At 54.6% G+C, this 18,478-nt stretch overlaps 1 protein-coding gene across 3 annotated transcripts in view; it reads left to right on the top strand.

Annotated features, from left to right (window-relative positions):
- Positions 1-18,010, top strand: part of SYNGR1 (synaptogyrin 1) — a 29,389-nt gene extending 11,379 nt beyond the window's left edge. The window contains exons 2-4 of one of the 3 annotated variants that reach the window (XM_010343442.3): positions 5,937-6,174; positions 7,885-8,030; positions 14,182-18,010. In XM_010343442.3, coding sequence (XP_010341744.1) covers positions 5,937-6,174; positions 7,885-8,030; positions 14,182-14,403 — 606 coding nt within the window. In that variant the 3' untranslated portion in view covers positions 14,404-18,010. Of the gene's footprint in view, positions 1-5,936; positions 6,175-7,884; positions 8,031-9,397; positions 10,157-14,181 lie in introns of those variants that run through there. The other 2 variants (XM_074390781.1, XM_010343441.3) reach the window with 2 other exon arrangements.
- The last annotated feature ends 468 nt before the right edge of the window (positions 18,011-18,478 follow it).

Raw genomic sequence — 18,478 nt, 5'->3', positions numbered from 1 at the left:
TGGGCCAGCCAGAGGCAAGGCCTCTCTGAGCCTTAGCCTCCCTGTCTGTGAAATGGTCTAAGTATAAGACCTGCTTTGTGGGAATGATTTTAGGTTTGTTTCATCTTTGCAGCTTTTGATGAGGATTAAATGAGATGATTTAGGTGCCTTCTTCCATTGGCACCAGGTCCCCAGAAGGCTGAGGGCTGGTTCTGGCTCAGGTCCTAGCCAGGAGTGCCCAAGGCTCAGGATGGGAAAGAGTGACTGGGAAGTGGGGTGTCCCTGCAGGTGTCTGGGAGTCACCATATCCCAGCAGCGTTTGGAGGGTGGGGAGGAGTTCGCTCCCATTGAAGCTGAAGAAGGTAGGAAGGCAGGTGCAGAATTATCAGCCTGAGGACACCAGCCACCCTCAGCCCTCTGGGGTGGCTACATAGGGTGGGGAAGGGGACAGATGAGACCAGGGTAGGCCACAGAGGACTTGGTGCTTCTGGGGTCTCTCTTTCTATGTCTCTGAATCCAGTAGCCCAGGATCCTGAAATCCAAGATTCTGAGATTCCTACTGATTTGTTTTTCTGAGTTTGACATAGATCTCCACCAAGCACCATCTGGAATCCGTTTTTAAAAAAGACTCAGGATTGGATTTTAAAGAGGGCGGAAAAAAACCAAAGAGGCTTGGCAGGTTTACCTTGGTGCCTTTTTTTAGCGTTTGCTTTAGCTCGAAGGAAGCTTGTTTTTCCTCTGCTTGCCGGTGACCTGGGTCCTCTGTTGGCCATTGCCCTCCATCCTCTCCTGTTTCCGGGCCTCTGTCTCTGCCTCTGAAGACCTGTCTCCCTTTCCCACAGCAGATCCGCTTGTTGGAAGAATTTCCCCTGGTGTCTTGGCTGCTGTGGCCAGTGTGGAATTTCATTCTGGTTTCATTTCTGGTTCTCCAGTGGCTCCTTGCGGCCGCTCTGTGTGCCCCTTGCTGTGCCTGCAGATCTGGCCTTAGCAAGTGACCCAGGGATGCTGCCTGGCACAGGGCACCAGCTTTGGATCCAGCGAGACTCAGGTTCAAGCCTCAAGTCCACTCCTGCCCAGCTGGGAGACTGGGCAGGTCTCTAGAAGCGGCTCCAAAATGGGAATAAGAATATTGAGCTGGTGGAGTCAGAACATACATTTCCCGGTACACAGCAGGCCCTGGGCAAGCCTCTATTCCTCCTCCCGTGTACTGTGAGTGGCTGAGGAACAGAAACCTGAGGCTTGTGTCGTGTTTTGGGGGAGCTCCCACTTGGGGTGGGGGATGGCAGCTAAATGGTGAAGTTAAACCCTTATCACAGAGGGCAATTGACAGTCCTGCAGGGGATTCAGGAGACTGCAAGGGACTGGGTCTGTGTCCTCTGCGATGTTCCTTCCCTTCCCTGAGCCTCAGTTTCCCTATTTTGGATCAGCAGGCTGCAGGGGATGTGGCATCTGCAGGCGACGGCTCTGCTCCCCATTATCATTGAGCCTAAATTCCATGACTCAGTCCCCAACCTGCTCTTTTCTTTTTTCTTTCTTTTTTTTCTTTTGAGATGGAGCCACACTCTATCGCAGGCTGAAGTCCAGTGGCAGGATCTCGGCTCACCGCAACCTCCGCCTTCCGGGTCAATCAATTCTCCTGTCTCAGCCTCCCAGGTAGCTGGGATTACAGGCGTGCACCACCACGCCTAGCTAATTTTGTAGAGACGAGGTTTCACCATGTTGGCCGGGCTGGTCTCAAACTCCTGACCTCAAGTGATCCGCCCACCACAGCCTCTCAAAGTGTTGGGATTACAGACATGAGCCACTGCACTGGGCCCCTTCTTTTTTTTTTTTTTTCTTTTTGACACAGGATCTCCCTCTGTCTCCCAGGCTGGAGTGTAGTGGTGCGATCCGAGCTCACTGCAGCCTTCACTTCCTGGGCCCAAGCAATCCTCCAGCCTCAGCCTCTGCCCGGCTAATTTTTGTATTTTTATTAGAGACAGGGGTTCACTGTGTTGCTCAGGCTGGTCTCAAACTCCTGGGCTCAAACGATCCACCTGCCTCCGCCTCCCAAAGTGCTGGGATCACAGGCGTGAGCCACCATCCCCAGCTTCTCCTCTCCTCCTCTCACTCACCATGTCTGTCTGTCTGCAGATTCTGGTGGTTCTACTTTCAAAGTATATTCAGCACCTACTTCTTCCCGTCGCGCCACTGCCTGCACCAGCCTCAGGCCCCTCGTCCCTCACCTGGGCGCCGCTGTAACTCCTGGCTGGGCAGCTTGTCTTCACTTTACCACCACAGTCTTTTCTCTCCATAGCAGTGCCCTTCCCAGCACAGTGCCCAGAGCCGAGAAACTTGTGACCTGTGATGAATGCCTGACCGAGGCGGGGGCCCCACGCGCTCCCTCCAGTGATGCTGTTTTGCTCTTGCTCTGCACCCTCTTGGGGACACATCCTCTCCAGCACTTTCCTCTCGGCCTCTCTAAGGACTGCCTGTCTCTTTCTCCCAAGAGGGCCCAGTCCTAATGGTTCCTCCTCTGCTGTCCCCAGGGCCCAGGCTTCTGCCTGCCTGTTTCCCCTCCCACCTCGTCTGTTTTTGGGGAGCCTGATATGTTCTGTTTTTGGAAAGGGATCCACACTTATTTTCAGCACTTGCGCGGTGGGGTCTCCTCTGGCCCCAGGAGCATGTGTCTGTTAGGAAGTATTCAAGAGGGCCCTTCCTGGTGTTATTCCTTCTTTTCTGGGACCTCTAGAGAGGAAATGGACCTTGCGAAGCTCCTACAAGGCACTGCTCTGCTCTGGGTACTTGCTCTAATTCTCCCGTCAGCCCCAGAGGGGATGTTAATTGGTACAGAGGACCCATCTGAGGCTCAGAGAGGCTAAGTCACTTGCTGAGGCCACCCAGCATAAGCAGCAGGCCTTGGATCTGAATTGGCAGGTCTGTATGACTCCTCAGTGTCTGAAGTCTCTTTCTGATCAGGAGCCTTTTCCGTTCTGCTTTGGTGACATCCAGGACTGGGCCTCAGATTCCCAACCTGACAGTTTTCTGGTAGGAGCCTTGGACTTGTGGCAGTACACAGGTGCAAGGGGCTGTGTGGCTAGCAGTCCCTGGAGTTGTGCAGTTCACAGCCTAGGCAGCTGGCCATGTACTGCACATCTCCCAGTGTTCAGAATCTGCCTGGCTTGTCTTGGTTTCTCAGTAGCCCAGGAGCCCCCTTGACAATGGTTCTTAAGGCTTCAAAGGCGCCTTCAAAGGCGCTCCCCACTGTGCCTCTGAGCACCATACTCGGGACTCAGTTGTACTGCCTGATCCCCAGTCACACTGAGGCTGCCCTCCAGGACTTCCTCCCTGCTGGCCTCTCTGCTCGATCCCTTGGGTCTCTGGGAGTAAATTCCACCCCTTCTTCAGGGCCCACCTCCTGAAACTGAGAGGCAGCTTGGCCAGGTGGAAAAGAACACAGGTCTGGGAATCAGGAGACCTAGGTTCAAGTTCAGCCTCTGCTGCTGACAACAGTGCCCCTTTCTCTTTCTGAGCCTTAGTTTTTCTACTCAATCAATTGGGGACGGTATAAATAGCCCTGCCTGCTTCAAAGAGGTGATGGTGAGGCTGCGGAGCCTGTGGCAGGCAGAGCTGTGGGCCCTGATGCCCTCATGGGTGTGAAGTCTCGTGGTCATGGGGTCTTCCCAAATCAGGACTGGCAGATGGTGGCTCACAGGCCACCACTGCTCACCTCTGTGCCATGGATGAACCAGGACGAAGCTTCAGAATCTTTTCTTTTTTTTAATTGTGCCCAGTTTGCATAACATACCATTTTAATGTTGTATAATTCGGTGGACATTTTTTTTTCTTTTTTATAATTTACAATGTATTTATTATAGACATGGAGTTTTGCTATATTGCCCAGGCTAGTCTCAAACTCCCAGTCCCAAGCGATCCTCTCACCTCAGTCCCCCAAGTAGCTGGGACCACAGGTGCATGCCACCATACCCAGCTAATTTTTGTAGAGATGAGGTTTTACAACACTGCCCAGGCTGGTGGTTCCTTTTTATGGCTGAACAGTTATCCAGTATATGGATGTACCACACTTTGTGTCTCTGTTCATCTTCTGTGCACATTTACGTCAGAATCCCTTTTACCCACAGCGTCCTAACTCAGTGGTCTCTAAACTTTTTTTTTTTTTTGAGATGATGTCTTGCTCTGTCGCCCAGGCTGGAGTGCAATGGCACGATCAAGGCTCACTGCAACCTCCACTTCCCAGGTTCAAGCAACTCTCCTATCTCAGCCTTCCAAATAGCTGGCATTATAGGCATGCGCCATCACACCCGGCCCATTTTTTGTATGTTTGGTAGAGACAGGGTTTCACCATGTTGGCCAGGCTGGTCTCGAACTCCTGTCCTAAAGTGATCCACTCACCTCAGTCTCCCAAAGTGCCGGGATTACAGGCGTGATCCACCACGCCCAGCCTGCCTTTTTTCTTTTTTTGAGACAGAGTCTTGTTCTATCCCCCACACTGGAGTGCAGTGGCACGATCTCTGCTCACTGCAACCTCCACCTCCCAGATTCAAGCGAGTCTCCTGCCTCAGCCTCCTGAGTAGCTAGGACTACAGGCGTGCACCACTATGCCCAGCTAATTTTTGCTTTTTCAGTAGAGACAGGTTCTACCATGTTGACCAGGATGGTCTTGATCTCTTGACCTCATGATCTGCCCACCTTGGCCTCCCAAAGTGCTGGGATTACAGGTGTGAGCCACTGCGCCAAGCCTGGGTGGATCCATTCGTAAGCTCACTGACATGATATTGGCAGGATTCAGTCCCTTGTGGGTGTTGGACTGAGGGGCCCACTTCTTGTGGGCAGTTGGCTGAAGACGTCCTTCAGTTCAGGTCTTTCCAAAGGGTAGCTCAAAACACAACAGCTTTCAACAGAGCAAGCAGGGAGTCGGAGAGGAGAGGACAAGCAAGAAGGAAGTAGAAATCCTTTGTCACTTACTCTCAGAAGTGATATCCCATCACTTCCTGCCATATTGTAGGGGGCAGGGCAGTGAGATCACATGTGTAACACCCTTGGGAACGTGCAGGGTGCCCTGTATCTGGTAGGATTGTGTCCATTATTATTTTATATACACACACACACACACACACACACACACACACAGATTTTTTTTTTTTTTTTTTTTTTTTTTTTGAGACAGAGCTGCTCTCTGTCACCCAGGCTGGTGTGCAGTGGCATGATCGTGGCTCACTACAACGTCCACCTCTTGGGCTCAATCCTCCCTCTCATCTTCCCTAGCAGCTGGGACTACAGGCACACACCACTATACCTGGCTAATTTTTGTATTTTTAGTAGAGGCGGGGTTTTGCCATGTTGCCCAGGCTGGTCTCAAATTTCTGAGCTCAAGTGATCCTCCTGCCTTGGCCTCCCAAAGTGCTAGGATTACAAGCGTGAGCCACCGCACCTGGTCCACTGTTATTTTTTCATTCATCACTCCATCCATTTGACGGGCCTGGGTAGGGGCCTGAGACCCCAGGCTAGCCCACGGCTCTGCAGAGGGAAGGGGAACACAAGATGGGGCCAGGCGCATGCCAGCATCTGGAGGAGTCAGCCTGGGGGTGGGGGCTGTGCAGGTTCACAGCCCAGGAGGGCCCACTGTGGCTCCTTGTTCTTTAGGGGTCAGTCTAGTCCCAGGACATCTTGGTGTCAGGGCCTGGGAGGACATTTAGGACATGGCTGAGGGGTGGTAGAAGGGGCCACATCTGTGGTGAGAGGGTCCTCAGTGCCTGTGGCTGAGAAAGGAAGTGACTGACCCCCACTTGCACTGTGTGACCCAAGCAAGTTGCCCTCCCTCTCTGGGCACCCCCCTCTGAAATGCCTTGTGGCTCATGGAGGGGCAGGGAGCAGGAGAGGGTGGCAGCCTCCCCATCCCCTGGGTGGCGTCAGGCAGGGGTCTGCCCACGTCTAAGCCATGGCCCCCACCCCCGCAGCTGTTCTCTATAGTGGTGTTCGGCTCCATCGTGAATGAGGGCTACCTCAACAGCGCCTCTGAGGAGGAGGAGTTCTGCATCTACAACCGGAACCCCAACGCCTGCAGCTACGGTGTGACCGTGGGTGTGCTCGCCTTCCTCACCTGCCTGCTGTACCTGGCCCTGGACGTGTACTTCCCGCAGATCAGCAGCGTCAAGGACCGCAAGAAAGCCGTCCTGTCCGACATCGGAGTCTCGGGTGAGCCCCGCCCAGCGGGTGCCCCCTACATGGAGTCAGCAGAGGGCTGTCCCGGCCATGGGAGACGGCTGCCAACCTTCTCTCCATCTTCCAGATGAGGAAATGAGGTGCAGGCGGGTGAAGAGACAGACTCAGGGTCACGTGGCTGGCAGCGGGGAAGATGGGACCAGGACAGGGCCTAGGACCTCAAAATAACCCATGCTGCCCACGGGCAGGGGAGCACAGATGGGATTCTAGTTCCTTCTAGTCTAAGGGACCATGATTGGCACTAGGCATGTGCCGGCCCTCATGGGTTGGCCGGTGCTTCAGTGGCCTCTTCTGTGCCACCTCCCTGGAGCAGCTTCATGAGGACTAAGCAAGGTGGTGACTGGGTGCCCAGTTGGCAACAGGGGCCCTGGAGCCTTACCCTCCCCTGCCCTCCCAGCCAGACCTGGGCAGGACCAGGGCCTGGACCTATGGAGCCAACCTGACCTGCTGCACTTTGCCCTTCAGAAGCAGCCTTTGGCAGAGGTATGCTGATCTCTGCCCTGTGAGTTCCAGGAATCTGATTGGTGGATGCTCTCAGCCAGGGGTCAGAACCCTAGGCTTCAGCCTTGCTGTTCTGAGGCTTGGGTCCCTGCCTCAGGGTTCCCTGGCAGTGCCTCTGGAAGGTGGGCTGGCCCCAGGTGGGTGCCTCACCTGCTTGGCAGATACACGCCTTGCCCTGAGCAGGTCTGGATTTCTCTGGGGAGACCTGTGCACCCACAGTCGATTGTGTGGCCATGAGGCTCCCGCTGCTGACCACCCCAGGCTCAGCTCTCAGTGGGCCCCTTGATAAACCTGGGGCTCTGTGGAGCCGCAGCACATTAGAAGTCGAAGCCCAGCTGGGCATGGTGGCTCACACCTGTAATCCCAGAACTTTGGAAGGCCGAGGCAAGAGGATCACAAAGTCAGGAGTTCGAGACCAGCCTGACCAACATGATGAAACCCCGTCTCTACTTAAAATACAAAAAATAGCCAGGCGTGGTGGTATGTGCCTATAATCCCAGCTACTCAGGAGGCTGAGGCAGGACAATTGTTTGAACCCCGGAGGCGGCGGTTTCGGTGAGCCGAGATTGCCGCCACTGCACTCCAGCCTGGGTGATAGAGTGAGACTCCGTCTCAAAAAAAAAAAAAAAAAAGTCGAAGCCCAGACCCACCCAGCCAAGCCACCATCTTTGCCCCAGCCTCGTCCTCCTTCCCCCACCTCATTTGTCTGGAAGCCTCTAGCTGGGTGGGGTCTGGGGGTTGGAGTCTTCCTGCCTGCAGAGCTGCAGGCATAGGGGTGGACGGGGGGCTGGGGGGGTCAACGTCAGGGGTGTGGCTGGAGATGGGGGTTTGGCAGAGGCTGGAGAAATGCAGCCTGAGTTGATTGCCTTCTCTCTCTGTCTCTCCCTCCGTCCTCCCCTCTCGCTGCCCGTGGCTCTTCTCTGTCTGGCCCTGGCCCTGCCCTGTCTGTGGCCCCTTCCCCCCTGCATCTGACTGGCTTCCCTCTTCTCGCCTGCACATTCTCTTGGCTCCCCTCTCTCTTCACCTACCCGCTTGGCCTCTCCCTTTGGGGGTCGGGGAGCGTGGGAGATGCGCTCTTGAATGTCCCCATTTCTCGGCTATCTCATTTGCTCCCCACTCACCCTCTCCCCCATGTGTGGCACTGCCCATTCTGCCCGGCCCTGGGGATCCCCCCACCCCCAGCCTTCTGGGCCTTCCTCTGGTTCGTGGGCTTCTGCTTCCTGGCCAACCAGTGGCAGGTCTCCAAGCCCAAGGACAACCCGATGAACGAAGGGACGGACGCAGCCCGGGCCGCCATCGCCTTCTCCTTTTTCTCCATCTTCACCTGGGTGAGTACAGCTACCGCCCACCAAGCCCACACTCGCCTCCTTTCCCCACTGAACTCCCGGACTAGTGGCCTTGCGCTAGCCGGGGACCTGCTGTGCCTCTGGAAGCCCACACCACCCTCGCTGCCTCTTCTGCCTGCCTCTCTCTGCGGCACTCACAGCCGTGCTCCCTCAGCAACGAGGCTGCGGCCCTTGTGGGCAGCACAGTCGCTAGAGATGGCAGACCCTCACTCTGGGTGGATGGTGTTTATCATCCCCTTTCACAGATGAGAAAGCAGAGGCCTGGACAGGAAGGTGAGGCTTGCAGGGTTTGAGGCTGGAAGGGAGCCCTGCCTAGGAGTCAGGAGCCCTGGTTCCCATCGGGGCTGCCTCTAATTTTCCTAGCCTCTGTCTTCCCATTTGTAAAATGAGGGTATAGGATCTGGGGTAGACAGGTATCGACATCAGATTCGAGTGGGCCAGGCAGGGCCAGAGAGCCATGAGCGAGCCAGGTGGCACATGCGTGCCTGTCCTCTGTGCAGAGATTCAAGGAGATTGGCTGCCAAGCAGGAATAGGGACCAAGAGAAGGCAGAAGTCTGAATTTTTACATGAAATCGGATCTTGATGTGTTGGAAGTTTATTCAAGTTTAAGCAATATGTTGTGTGTGTCAAACAAAGCATGTCTCTGAGCCCAGCTGGCCAGAGACCCCTCCTTTGCAGGCCCTAGGCGGGCAGGCTGGGGCGCCAGCAATGCACCAGCTCGGCTGGGCCCTCTTTCCCACTGGTCTGGGTCATCTGTGTTTCTTCTCTCCTAATCACCCTTCTGCAGAGACCTAGGGTCACATCAGCTCCATAGCCCCATCCCAAGAGCTCTCCCCGTGACCCACAGCTGCCTCCCCTCCAGGCCAGCCAGCAGTTCTGGGTCCAGCCTCCTGCACCCAGACCCTTGAGGCTACATACAGGCCGCCAGCCCTCCCTGTTTTCCCCATCCTCCTGGGCCTGCCCTGGAATGACTTCTTTCCGTTTTTGAGGGCCCCTGAATATTCATTTTTCGGGGGTACACCCATCTCCCCAACAATATTGGAAGAGAGCGTTCGGAGGGGGAGACCCATGGTTCAGGCCCTAGTGGGCCAGCTGTGGCTGCTGCAGCCCTCAGTGTCCTGGACTCCCCAGGGATCTCCGTCCAGAGACGGTGCCTCAGGACTGGGGACCACCCAGCCTACAGGGAGGATTTCAGGGGCGGGACTTACAGAGGAGTAGTGGGTGATTTCTAGCCGTGGGTGTGAAGTACCTGACCGACAGGTGGCTGCCCGGCTCTCTGAAGCCAGCCTCCCTCCTGGCACCTCTCCAGCTCTTCCCCACCGGCCTCACCCCTGCTCTCTCCTGGCAGAGCCTGACCGCAGCCCTGGCCGTGCGGAGATTCAAGGACCTAAGCTTCCAGGAGGAGTACAGCACGCTGTTCCCCACCTCGGCACAGCCGTAGATAGAGGCGGGCAGCCCTGTGTCACCCCTGGTGGGGAGGTTGCAGGAGCAGCCTAGTGCCAGCAGTGTCCAGGATGCCAGAGCATGCAGGGCAGTGGAAGGCTGGCTGGAGGAACCGATTCAGGTTCTCCACTGACTGATTCATTCCTTCACTGCCTCCTTCATTTATTCTCCATGCGTTCATTCATTCAGTAAACATTTATTGAGCAGCTGTTTTGTGCCTAGTGATGAATTAGGTGGGGTCCTTGGCTCCAGGAGCCCACAGGCCAGGGAGAAGAAGACAAACACATCCAAATCTCTTCCAAATGGACAGCCATGGGTAGCTAACGGGTTGGAGGTGGCCCCATACGCAGGCTGCCTGGAGGCGTTCATGACCCCCATTACTGAGCTGTGGGTGCGGAGCAATAGCCTCTCCCTTCATGGCGGTGTGAAGAGTGACTGTCCCCCTGGTGAGCGGCCTGGCCTAGGATATCAGAAGACTCCTGGTCTGGCTCTGTTCTCATGTGCTGTGTGACCCTGACAAACCCCTGCACCTCTCTGAGCCTCAGTCCACTTACCTGGACTGGGAGTGATAATGGACAAACCTCTCAAGGCCATGTGCCAGTGAAACAAAGGCCAGCACAGGGCTGAGCACAGTATGCTCAATAAATGTAAGCTCTTTTGTTCATTCATCATTCATTCACTCATTCACTCCTCTTCTCCAGAGTCAGGGGCACCTCCAGAATCTCTTTGAGAGTGATTTTCATGTGATGAATATTTTTACCTCCAAAGGATTTTGGTCTCTGATTCTACACAGGTTTCCTCCTTGGGGCCCCCAGCGGCCTGGGCAGGAACTCACCCATTCCTCCACTCTCTGCAGGAGTTAAGGAGGCTGGTGCAACACAGACAGTTCCCCAAAGCAATGCCTCAGCCCTGCCAGGACCTGAGCACACTGATTGTGAGCTTCCCGACACTGGGGGCATCTCAGTGCAGACACAGACTGCCTGCTGCACACTGGAGATGCTGCAGAGAGGGCGTCTGCTCTGAGACAGTGGGGCCAGGGGACCTCCAGGTCCCTGGACTCTCAGCACAACTCCCATCCTCCCTCTGCAGCCCAGGCCAGCCTCTCCTTTGCTCCTGTCGGTGGCCCCTTAAACTGGTTACCCAAATGAAGCCTTGACTCAGTGACCACGGAGATAGTACGAGTGCCTGCAGCCCCAATATGTGTTGGAGATCCAACATACATTGACTAGCCAAGGCTCTGCCAAGTCAGATGATCCTAGAAGGGTCAGTCATTTGCCCCAGCCCTCTGCCTCTGTACAGGAAACTAGCCTGGAGAGTAGAGCCAGGGAGCTCGGGGAGAACCGAGTCTACAGACATTGCTGTCAAGATTCATTCAGTCAGTCCCTGTGGGCCGGCCAGGGCTCAAGGGTATCCTCAGGAAGGAAGCTCTTCACCTCTCTGCTTCTACAGGCTCCAGTGTCCGAGCCTCCACCAGCCAGGACCCCATATCAACATAGTGGGAAACCCCAGACCTTATCCCTTAGCCAAACTTCTTTAGACATGATCTGCCTTTTTTCCCAAGGTGCTGGCACTTAGCTTTAAACCCCCACCTCCCAGAAAGGGCTGCCCCTCAGAGTCTTGGTCAGTGAGTACAATCAAAAGATAATGCCCTAGCCAGGCATGGTGGCTCACGCCTGTAATCCCAGCACTTTGGGAGACCGAGGTGGGCAGATCACCTGAGATCAGGAGTTCGAGACCAGCCTGGCCAACTTGGTGAAACCCCGTCTCTACTAAAAACACAAAAATTAGCTGGGCATGGTGGCAGGCGCCTGTAATCCCAGCTACTCCAGAGGTTGAGGCAGGAAAATCACTTGAACCCAGGAGGCAGAGGTTGCAGCGAGCCAAGATTGTGTCACTGCACCCCAACCTGAGCAACAGAGTGAGAGTCGTCTCAAAAGAAAAAAAAAGGCAATGCCCAGTGACTGGGCTTCTGGAACTTTGTGAAATAAAACACCAGTCATATTCACTCCCTACCCCTTCACTAAGTGGCCCTTTTAGGTTGCTGGTTGACTAAATGCCTTGTCAGGGGCCAAAGGGAAGCAGTTGAGGGCACCCTGACCTGGGAAGAGGTAGGACCCCATATTTAGGGAGGGTTCTAGCAGTAACTCTGCCATGGGTGCTTCCTTTTCTAGGCTCAGTCTTCCCAGCCCTAAACAGGGGTCTGGAGGGTATCAGCATGTTCCCATCACAGGTAGATTCCCTGGGCCAGGAAGGTTTCTGGAGAAGGCTTTTGCAATAAACCCCTAAGCTGTTTTTCTAATGACAAGTTTGATTTACTTAAACTTGGACTTAGCTCAGTGTGGTCAGTGTCATTATGCTTAATAACAACGTAATTGCTTTTATTGAAAAATAGCTTCCTAACCATGCATGTGTGCTGTGGACAAGTCTTTCTCCTTCTGAGATCTGTGAAAAAAAAAAAAAAAAAAGGAGTGCTGGGCTTCAGGCTTCAGGGGTGACTTAGGCCTATAATCTCAGCACTTTGGGAGGCCGAGATGGGTGGATCATGAGATCAAGAGTTCAAGATCAGCCTGGCCAAGATGGTGAAACCCCATCTCTACTAAAAATACAAATATTAGCCAGGCGTGGTGGCGGGTGCCTATAATCCCAGCTACAACTCAGGTGGTGAGGGCAGAAAATTGCTTGAACCCTAGAGGCGGAAGTTGCAGTGAGCCAAGATCACGCCATAGCACTCCCGCCTGGCCAATAGAGCAAGACTCCATCTCAAAAAAACAAAACAAAACAAAACAAAACAATAAAACCGGGGAGGCTTCGGTGGTCAGGCAAGGTTGGCCAATGTTGCTTGCCACAGTTCCCCCTTGGGGATTCAACATACATTGAATAGTCAACGCTCCACCAAGTCGGATGATGCTGAAACTTGTTTCACTCTGTTTAACTCAGTTTCTCACTTAGAATTAGGTTCAGCAGCAGGTAACAGAAATCCCAAATAACAGTGATTTCAGCCAGGTGCAGTGGCTCATGCCTGTAATGCCAGCACTTTGGGAGGCCGAGACGGGCAGATCACCTGGGTTCGAGAGTTCAAGACCAGCCTGACCAACATGGAGAAACCGCATCTCTACTAAAAATACAAAATTAGCCAGGCACGGTGGTGCGTGCCTGTAATCCCAGCTACTGGGGAGGCTGAGGCAGGAGAATCACTTGAAGCTGGGAGGTGGAGGCTGTGGTGAGCTGAGATCGAACCATTGCACTCCAGTCTGGGCAACAAGAGCAAAACTGTCTTAAAAAGAAAAAACAACAACAACAGTGATTTCAGCAAAATCCAAGGCTGTGGAGGTAGTCCAGGGCTGTCATGGTGGCTCCTGAGGTATTCAGTGACCCAAGCATCTTTCTTTCTTTTTTAGAGACAGGCTCATTCTGTTGCCCAGGCTGGATGATAGTTCACTGCAGCCTCTAACTTTTAGGCTTGGACAATCCTCCCACCACAGCCTCCTGGGTAGCTGGGACTACAGGGAAGCACCACTATGCCTGGCTAATTTTTTTGTGTGAGTTTTTTTTTTTTTTTTTTTTTTTTTTTTAAGAGATGGGGTCTTGTTATGTGTCCAGGCTTGTCTTTTTTTTTTTTTTTTTTTTGAGATGGAGTCTCACTTTGTTGCCCAGGTTGGCGTTCAGTGATGCGATCTCGGCTCACTGCAATCTCCGCCTCCTGGGTTCAAACGATTCTCCTGCCTCACCTCCCGAGTAGCTGGGATTACAGGCAAGCACCACCATGTCCAGCTAATTTTTTTTTTATTTTTAGTAGAGATGAGGTTTCACCATGTTGGCCAGGCTTATCTCGAACTCCTGACCTCAAGTGATCTGCCCGCCTTGGCTTCCCAAAGTGCTGGGATTACAGGCGTGAGCCACCACACCCAGCCTCTCCTGCTTTCGAGAAGAAGGTCAGATTGTTCTTGTGCCTGCTGTTTTTCAGGTGCCTTTGACTCAACATGGTCAATATGCCAGAGCTACATATTTTAGCCCAGGCTGGTCTTGATCTCCTGGCCTCAAGAGATCCTCCCACTTTGGCCTTTCAGAGTTGTGGGATTACAGGCATGAGCCACCATGCCTGTAATGATGGTTACACCATGATGCATTTGGCTCCTGGTCTTTGTGGTCCCTTTTGGCAACTAGAGCTCCAGGCATCACATCTGTATTCCAGGCATCAGGTCAGAGGGTGGGACAAAGAACACGAGGGTACTCCATTGGCCGAAATGTAGTTACATGGCCTTGCCTAGCTGCAAGAGAGACAAAAGAATGGCTCGTAGGAGATCCCAACAGTCCTTTGTCTTGTTGAGACACTTTTTTTAAGGAGGCTGTTGTTGGCCTTTGGGCCACTTTAACACAACATAATGACGATCTAGAGCTTTTAGTAGCTCAGGTTTAACCTCTGGGATTGGAAGACAGGGGCAGGTGGCTTTGGAGATTCTTTCTGGCTGGACGATCTGGTTCTAGGCATCTCCAGGTGTGACTGTGAGAGCAGCCTTCCTTCTCCACAGCCAAGCTTAGTCTCAGTCTCGTGTTCAGTACTTTGAGGATCTTTAACCCTCTCCTGCCTGTGTCCTGTGAACTAACCACCACTAACCCAGTGCTCTTGTCTGTCTCTCCCCTAACCACCCCCTCCCGCCTGTCCTTGTCCCTGCTGGCCCTCGTACCTAGGCGGGCCAGGCCGTGCTGGCCTTCCAGCGGTACCAGATTGGAGCCGACTCGGCCCTCTTCTCCCAGGACTACATGGACCCCAGCCAGGACTCCAGCATGCCTTACGCGCCCTATGTGGAGCCCAACACCGGGCCGGATCCCGCCGGTATGGGCGGCACCTACCAGCAGCCAGCCAACGCCTTCGACACTGAGCCTCAGGGCTACCAGTCGCAGGGCTACTGAGCCACAGTGACCACCTGCACCTCCCCCTCCCCCATCTGTCCCCTCCCTCCACACCCAGCGCCCGTTCCCTCCCAGGCTGCCCTGCCCAGCGCCTCATCAGCCTCTGCCTTGTCCCACTGAGGTCCAGGGTAGCTCAGGGCAGGGGTGGGGCCGTCCAGTGCTGGGGGGTGTCTACACGTGTGTGCAAGTGTGTCCCAGGGCATGTAACCCACAGAGCCCTAGTGAGTGGGGGCCAGGGGTGTTTGCATTCATACATTGTGTCATCAGCATTCCTTGAGCGCCTACTGTGCATCCAGCCTGTGCTGGGCATGCGTGGTGAAATTGGCAGAGATGGTCTCTGGAAAGGGGAGAGATGAATTGCGGAGGCAGTCTTGGTGGTCCCAGAGGCCGGAACGGTGGGAAAGACCCAGATAATGCTGGGAAGTTTGTTTACACCGTGGCTCAGTCATAGGGCGAATGTGAACACCCACAGGACACTGGGGGCTGTCACCCCACTCCGGCAGTCCTGCTAAGAGTGTCGGGACGGTCTTAATTTTATGGTTGAGGAAACTGAGGTCTGGAGAGGTCAAGATCCCTTGCCCAGAGTCACTCAGGCAGCTAGTGATAGAGGTGGGGCCAAGCCCAGGCCACCCAACTGCAGACCACATGCTTGTCCCTGGCCACCCACCTCCCCCCATCCGCACGCTTGGGGCTTCCCAGCTCAATGTTACTGTCATTCTGGGAGGCCTTGGGGCCCTCAGCCCCTTGAGACACCCTGATTCTGCTGCAAGCCAAGGGCCTGTTCGACCCAAGCTGTTCCTCCCCCTCCCTGGGGACACCCCCACTTTCAGGTCCCTCTACCCACATCCCCCTGGCCCTACCCGCTGGCCCTTGGCCTCCTCTGAGAGGGCTCACCCTGGTGCTGCTCTGTGCTCTGAGTGTCCCATTGGCGCTCGTTCCAGGGAGCTCCATCAACCCCCTTCGTGGTCTCAAAGGACTGATCACTGTCCTTTCCTCTGGAAGGGCTCACGAAGCCCTTGCCTAGGGCTGGTGGATGAGGAGGCCCAGATGAGGGTGTGACTGGCCCAAGGTCACAGTGAGTGAGTGGCAAAGCTGGGCATGATGCCCGGGTTTCTTGGCCTCGGCTGCCCAGCAGGTGCCTCGATTCCCTGCCCTTGTGACCTCCCAGGAAACAGAACTGATCTGGGACACTGTGTCACCTCTCCTCTCATCTGGGGTCAGTCAGGGTTCAGGGGTTAGAGCAGCCAAGGGCATGAGAGGTGTTTCCTTGACCTTCCGGAAGACCCTCTGCAGAGCCAGCCTCCCTGTGGACAGGGGCTTCGGAATCAGCAAGTCAGCTCCCGGGCTGCAGCCATGGAGAGGCACTGCCTCCAAGATGACACAGGCAAGAGCCCCTGAGGCATGGGAGGCCCAGGGAAGACCATGGGCTATAGGGGAGAGGGTGGCAGGTGACCCCAAGGCACAAAGAGGGCTGTGGAGCCTAAGGTCATAATCTCTTCTGAGTGGGGGCAGGTAGATTATTGCACAAGGTGGGCTCTTCACTAAGCCATAAGGGACCAGGAGAGAGGTGTGGAAGAGCGCTGGGGCCCCATCCTCCCGTCCACCCAGTGTCCACTGGCCTGTCCTCCAGGGAGCAGAGCAGAGCAGGTGGTGGACAAGCCCAGTGCTGGCTGTTTCTGCCACCATCTGCCCATCCCCGCTCCAAGAATCCTAAGAGGTAGGCGATCCCTCACCTGCTCACTCATTCAGCAGTTATCCAGCACCTGTCCTGGGGATACCAAGGGTGTGGGTGGTTCCTGCTTCCACATCCCTAAGGTTGGGCTGGAAGTCCTAATTAGACAAGTAGCATCATTGTTCCCATTTAACAGAGGAGAAACAGGCTCCGCCAACATAAGCGAGTTGGCAGCAGAACACAGATCTAAACCCGGGTCTGTCCAAGACCTCCCAAGGGACAGCAGTGATGGAGAGGACCCCAGGCAGCTGAGTGACAGCTACTTGTTGCTGACTTCATTTTCCAATCCAGGGAAGGGGCCCTGTCCACAGTGGCCCAAATGGGACCAGCCTGGGGGCGCGTTATCTGCTGGCCTGAAGAATGAAACCTGTAGCAGGCCAAAGGCAAAGGTGTGAGTGGGTGCAGGAGTGTTTATGGCAAAGTGAAGTTCTGTGCCCCCTGCAAGAGGCCATGAGATGTTCTGACCCTCACCCACTCTCCACCAAAAGCCTCCCCTTCTGGTGGGTACTTGGAGATCTCAGGGTGCTGCCCATCTGTTTCTCCCTGGGCACCAGCCAGCTGCTGGCAATCCTTGGCCGGAGGGCAGGACACCAGGTAAGCCTGACTGCATCCTGGCTATTTGTTACAGACTCTGCCTGCCACCCTAGGCAGGGAAAGTTGTCAAGACTCCTGCCAGGAATGGGGGGTGATGAGTCATCTCATGAAGAATCCCACACTCTTCCCGGGTACAGCCCAGAAACACTCCCAGGCATGATCTATCCCCATCAGGCTGGGCTCTGGCAGGAACCTGCCCAGGAAGGAGATGAGAGAGGGCAAGAGATGGAGGGCCAGATTTGGATGGGCCCAGGGCTCCTGACTCTGCCCTGGAAGGTTCATGGGGAAGCTCTTGCCTTCTGTTGGCAGAGAATAGCCCCTGGGGGACCCCAGACCCAACTCTGTCTTGTATCCCTTCTTCCTCTGAGCTGCCCTCCGTGCTTCTCCCTTGCTCCCAAAGCTCTCCTTAGAGAAGGGCCTTCCTGCAACTGGACCTTGCAGGGTGGCTTCCTCCTCCCCATCAAGCACAAGAGAGGGCCCAGGAAAAAAGCTTTGACATAAGCGTAGAGCTGCAAGGACCCTTAGAGTTGGCAGAGTCTGGGGCAGGGAGACAGCGGCTTGTCCAAGGTCAAGTGCAGAGTGAGAGGTTCAGGAGCCAGGTCTTCTGCTGTCTGAGCTGGCTCATCCTGGATGGTTACAGACTGTCCTGCCTGCACGGCTCCTGATCCACCTGCGGGTGTCTCAGTGGAGAGGCTAATTCCCAGGGGACGGACATTAGTTCCCCACTCCATCCTTCCCTGGTGATTCTTGATCTTCAAAGCCTCGGGGGTCCCAGGTTTCTCCATGTCACTGAGAGCCCCTACCTGTTAGCCCTGGGGGACCCCTAACCTTGGCCCAAGACCCCTTTGATTCTCTAAGGAGCACAAAAGGGGTAACGCCCCTCCCAGGAGTTTATGGGAGGAGGGACTGGGCCGGCTGCCTCCCAGCGATGCCCTTGGCCTGATACTCCCCATACCCTGGTGCGCACAGCCCTTGTCGGTGCCCCGGCCCCCTCCCACAGCGTTACTGCCTGTGTATAGTATAAATACATATATTTTCTATATATAAGATGTATAATATAAGGCTCCACAAATATATCTGTGTGTGTGTGCGTGTGTGTGCGGTGAAGGGCGGCCCCCATCCTGGGCCCCCACTCTAGGCCCCCCCCACCACCTGGTTAAGTCTTGAGTGAATCCAGTGGCCCCGTGGCACCCTCCTTTATGACATCCATCCATCCGTGGTGAACCAAGTGAAGGTGGTGACTTCTGGTGACATAGTAATAAAGTGAAGACTCAGAACCCACCAGCGATTGCCCGCGTGTCCCGGTGTCTCTTTGTTCTTCATTCCTCGTTTGGCTTGGATGGTCCATCCCATTTGTCTCCCCAGACAGGCCATTGTTAATTTTTCATTACACAATGAACCTATCAATATATTATCTTTTAAAAAAGTAAAATCGGCTGGGCACAGTGGCTCACATCTGTAATCCCAACACTTTGGGAGGCCAAGGTGAGTGGATCACCTGAGGTTAGGAGTTCAAGACCAGCCTGACTGACATGGTGAAACCCTGTTTCTTCTAAAAACAACAACAAAAAAAACTTACTCGGGCATGGGTGCATGCCTGTAATCCCAGCTACTTGGGAGGCTGAGGCAGGAGAATCGCTTGAACCTAGGAGGCAGAGGTTGCAGTGAGCTGAGTTCGTGCCATTGCACTCCAGCCTGGGCGTCAAGACCAAAATTCGTCTTAAAAAAAAAAAAAAAAAAAAAGCCGGG

Source organism: Saimiri boliviensis, chromosome 21 (assembly GCF_048565385.1).
Source record: "Saimiri boliviensis isolate mSaiBol1 chromosome 21, mSaiBol1.pri, whole genome shotgun sequence".
NCBI lineage: Eukaryota > Metazoa > Chordata > Mammalia > Primates > Cebidae > Saimiri > Saimiri boliviensis.
This window is presented reverse-complemented; position numbering and strand designations above follow the sequence as displayed.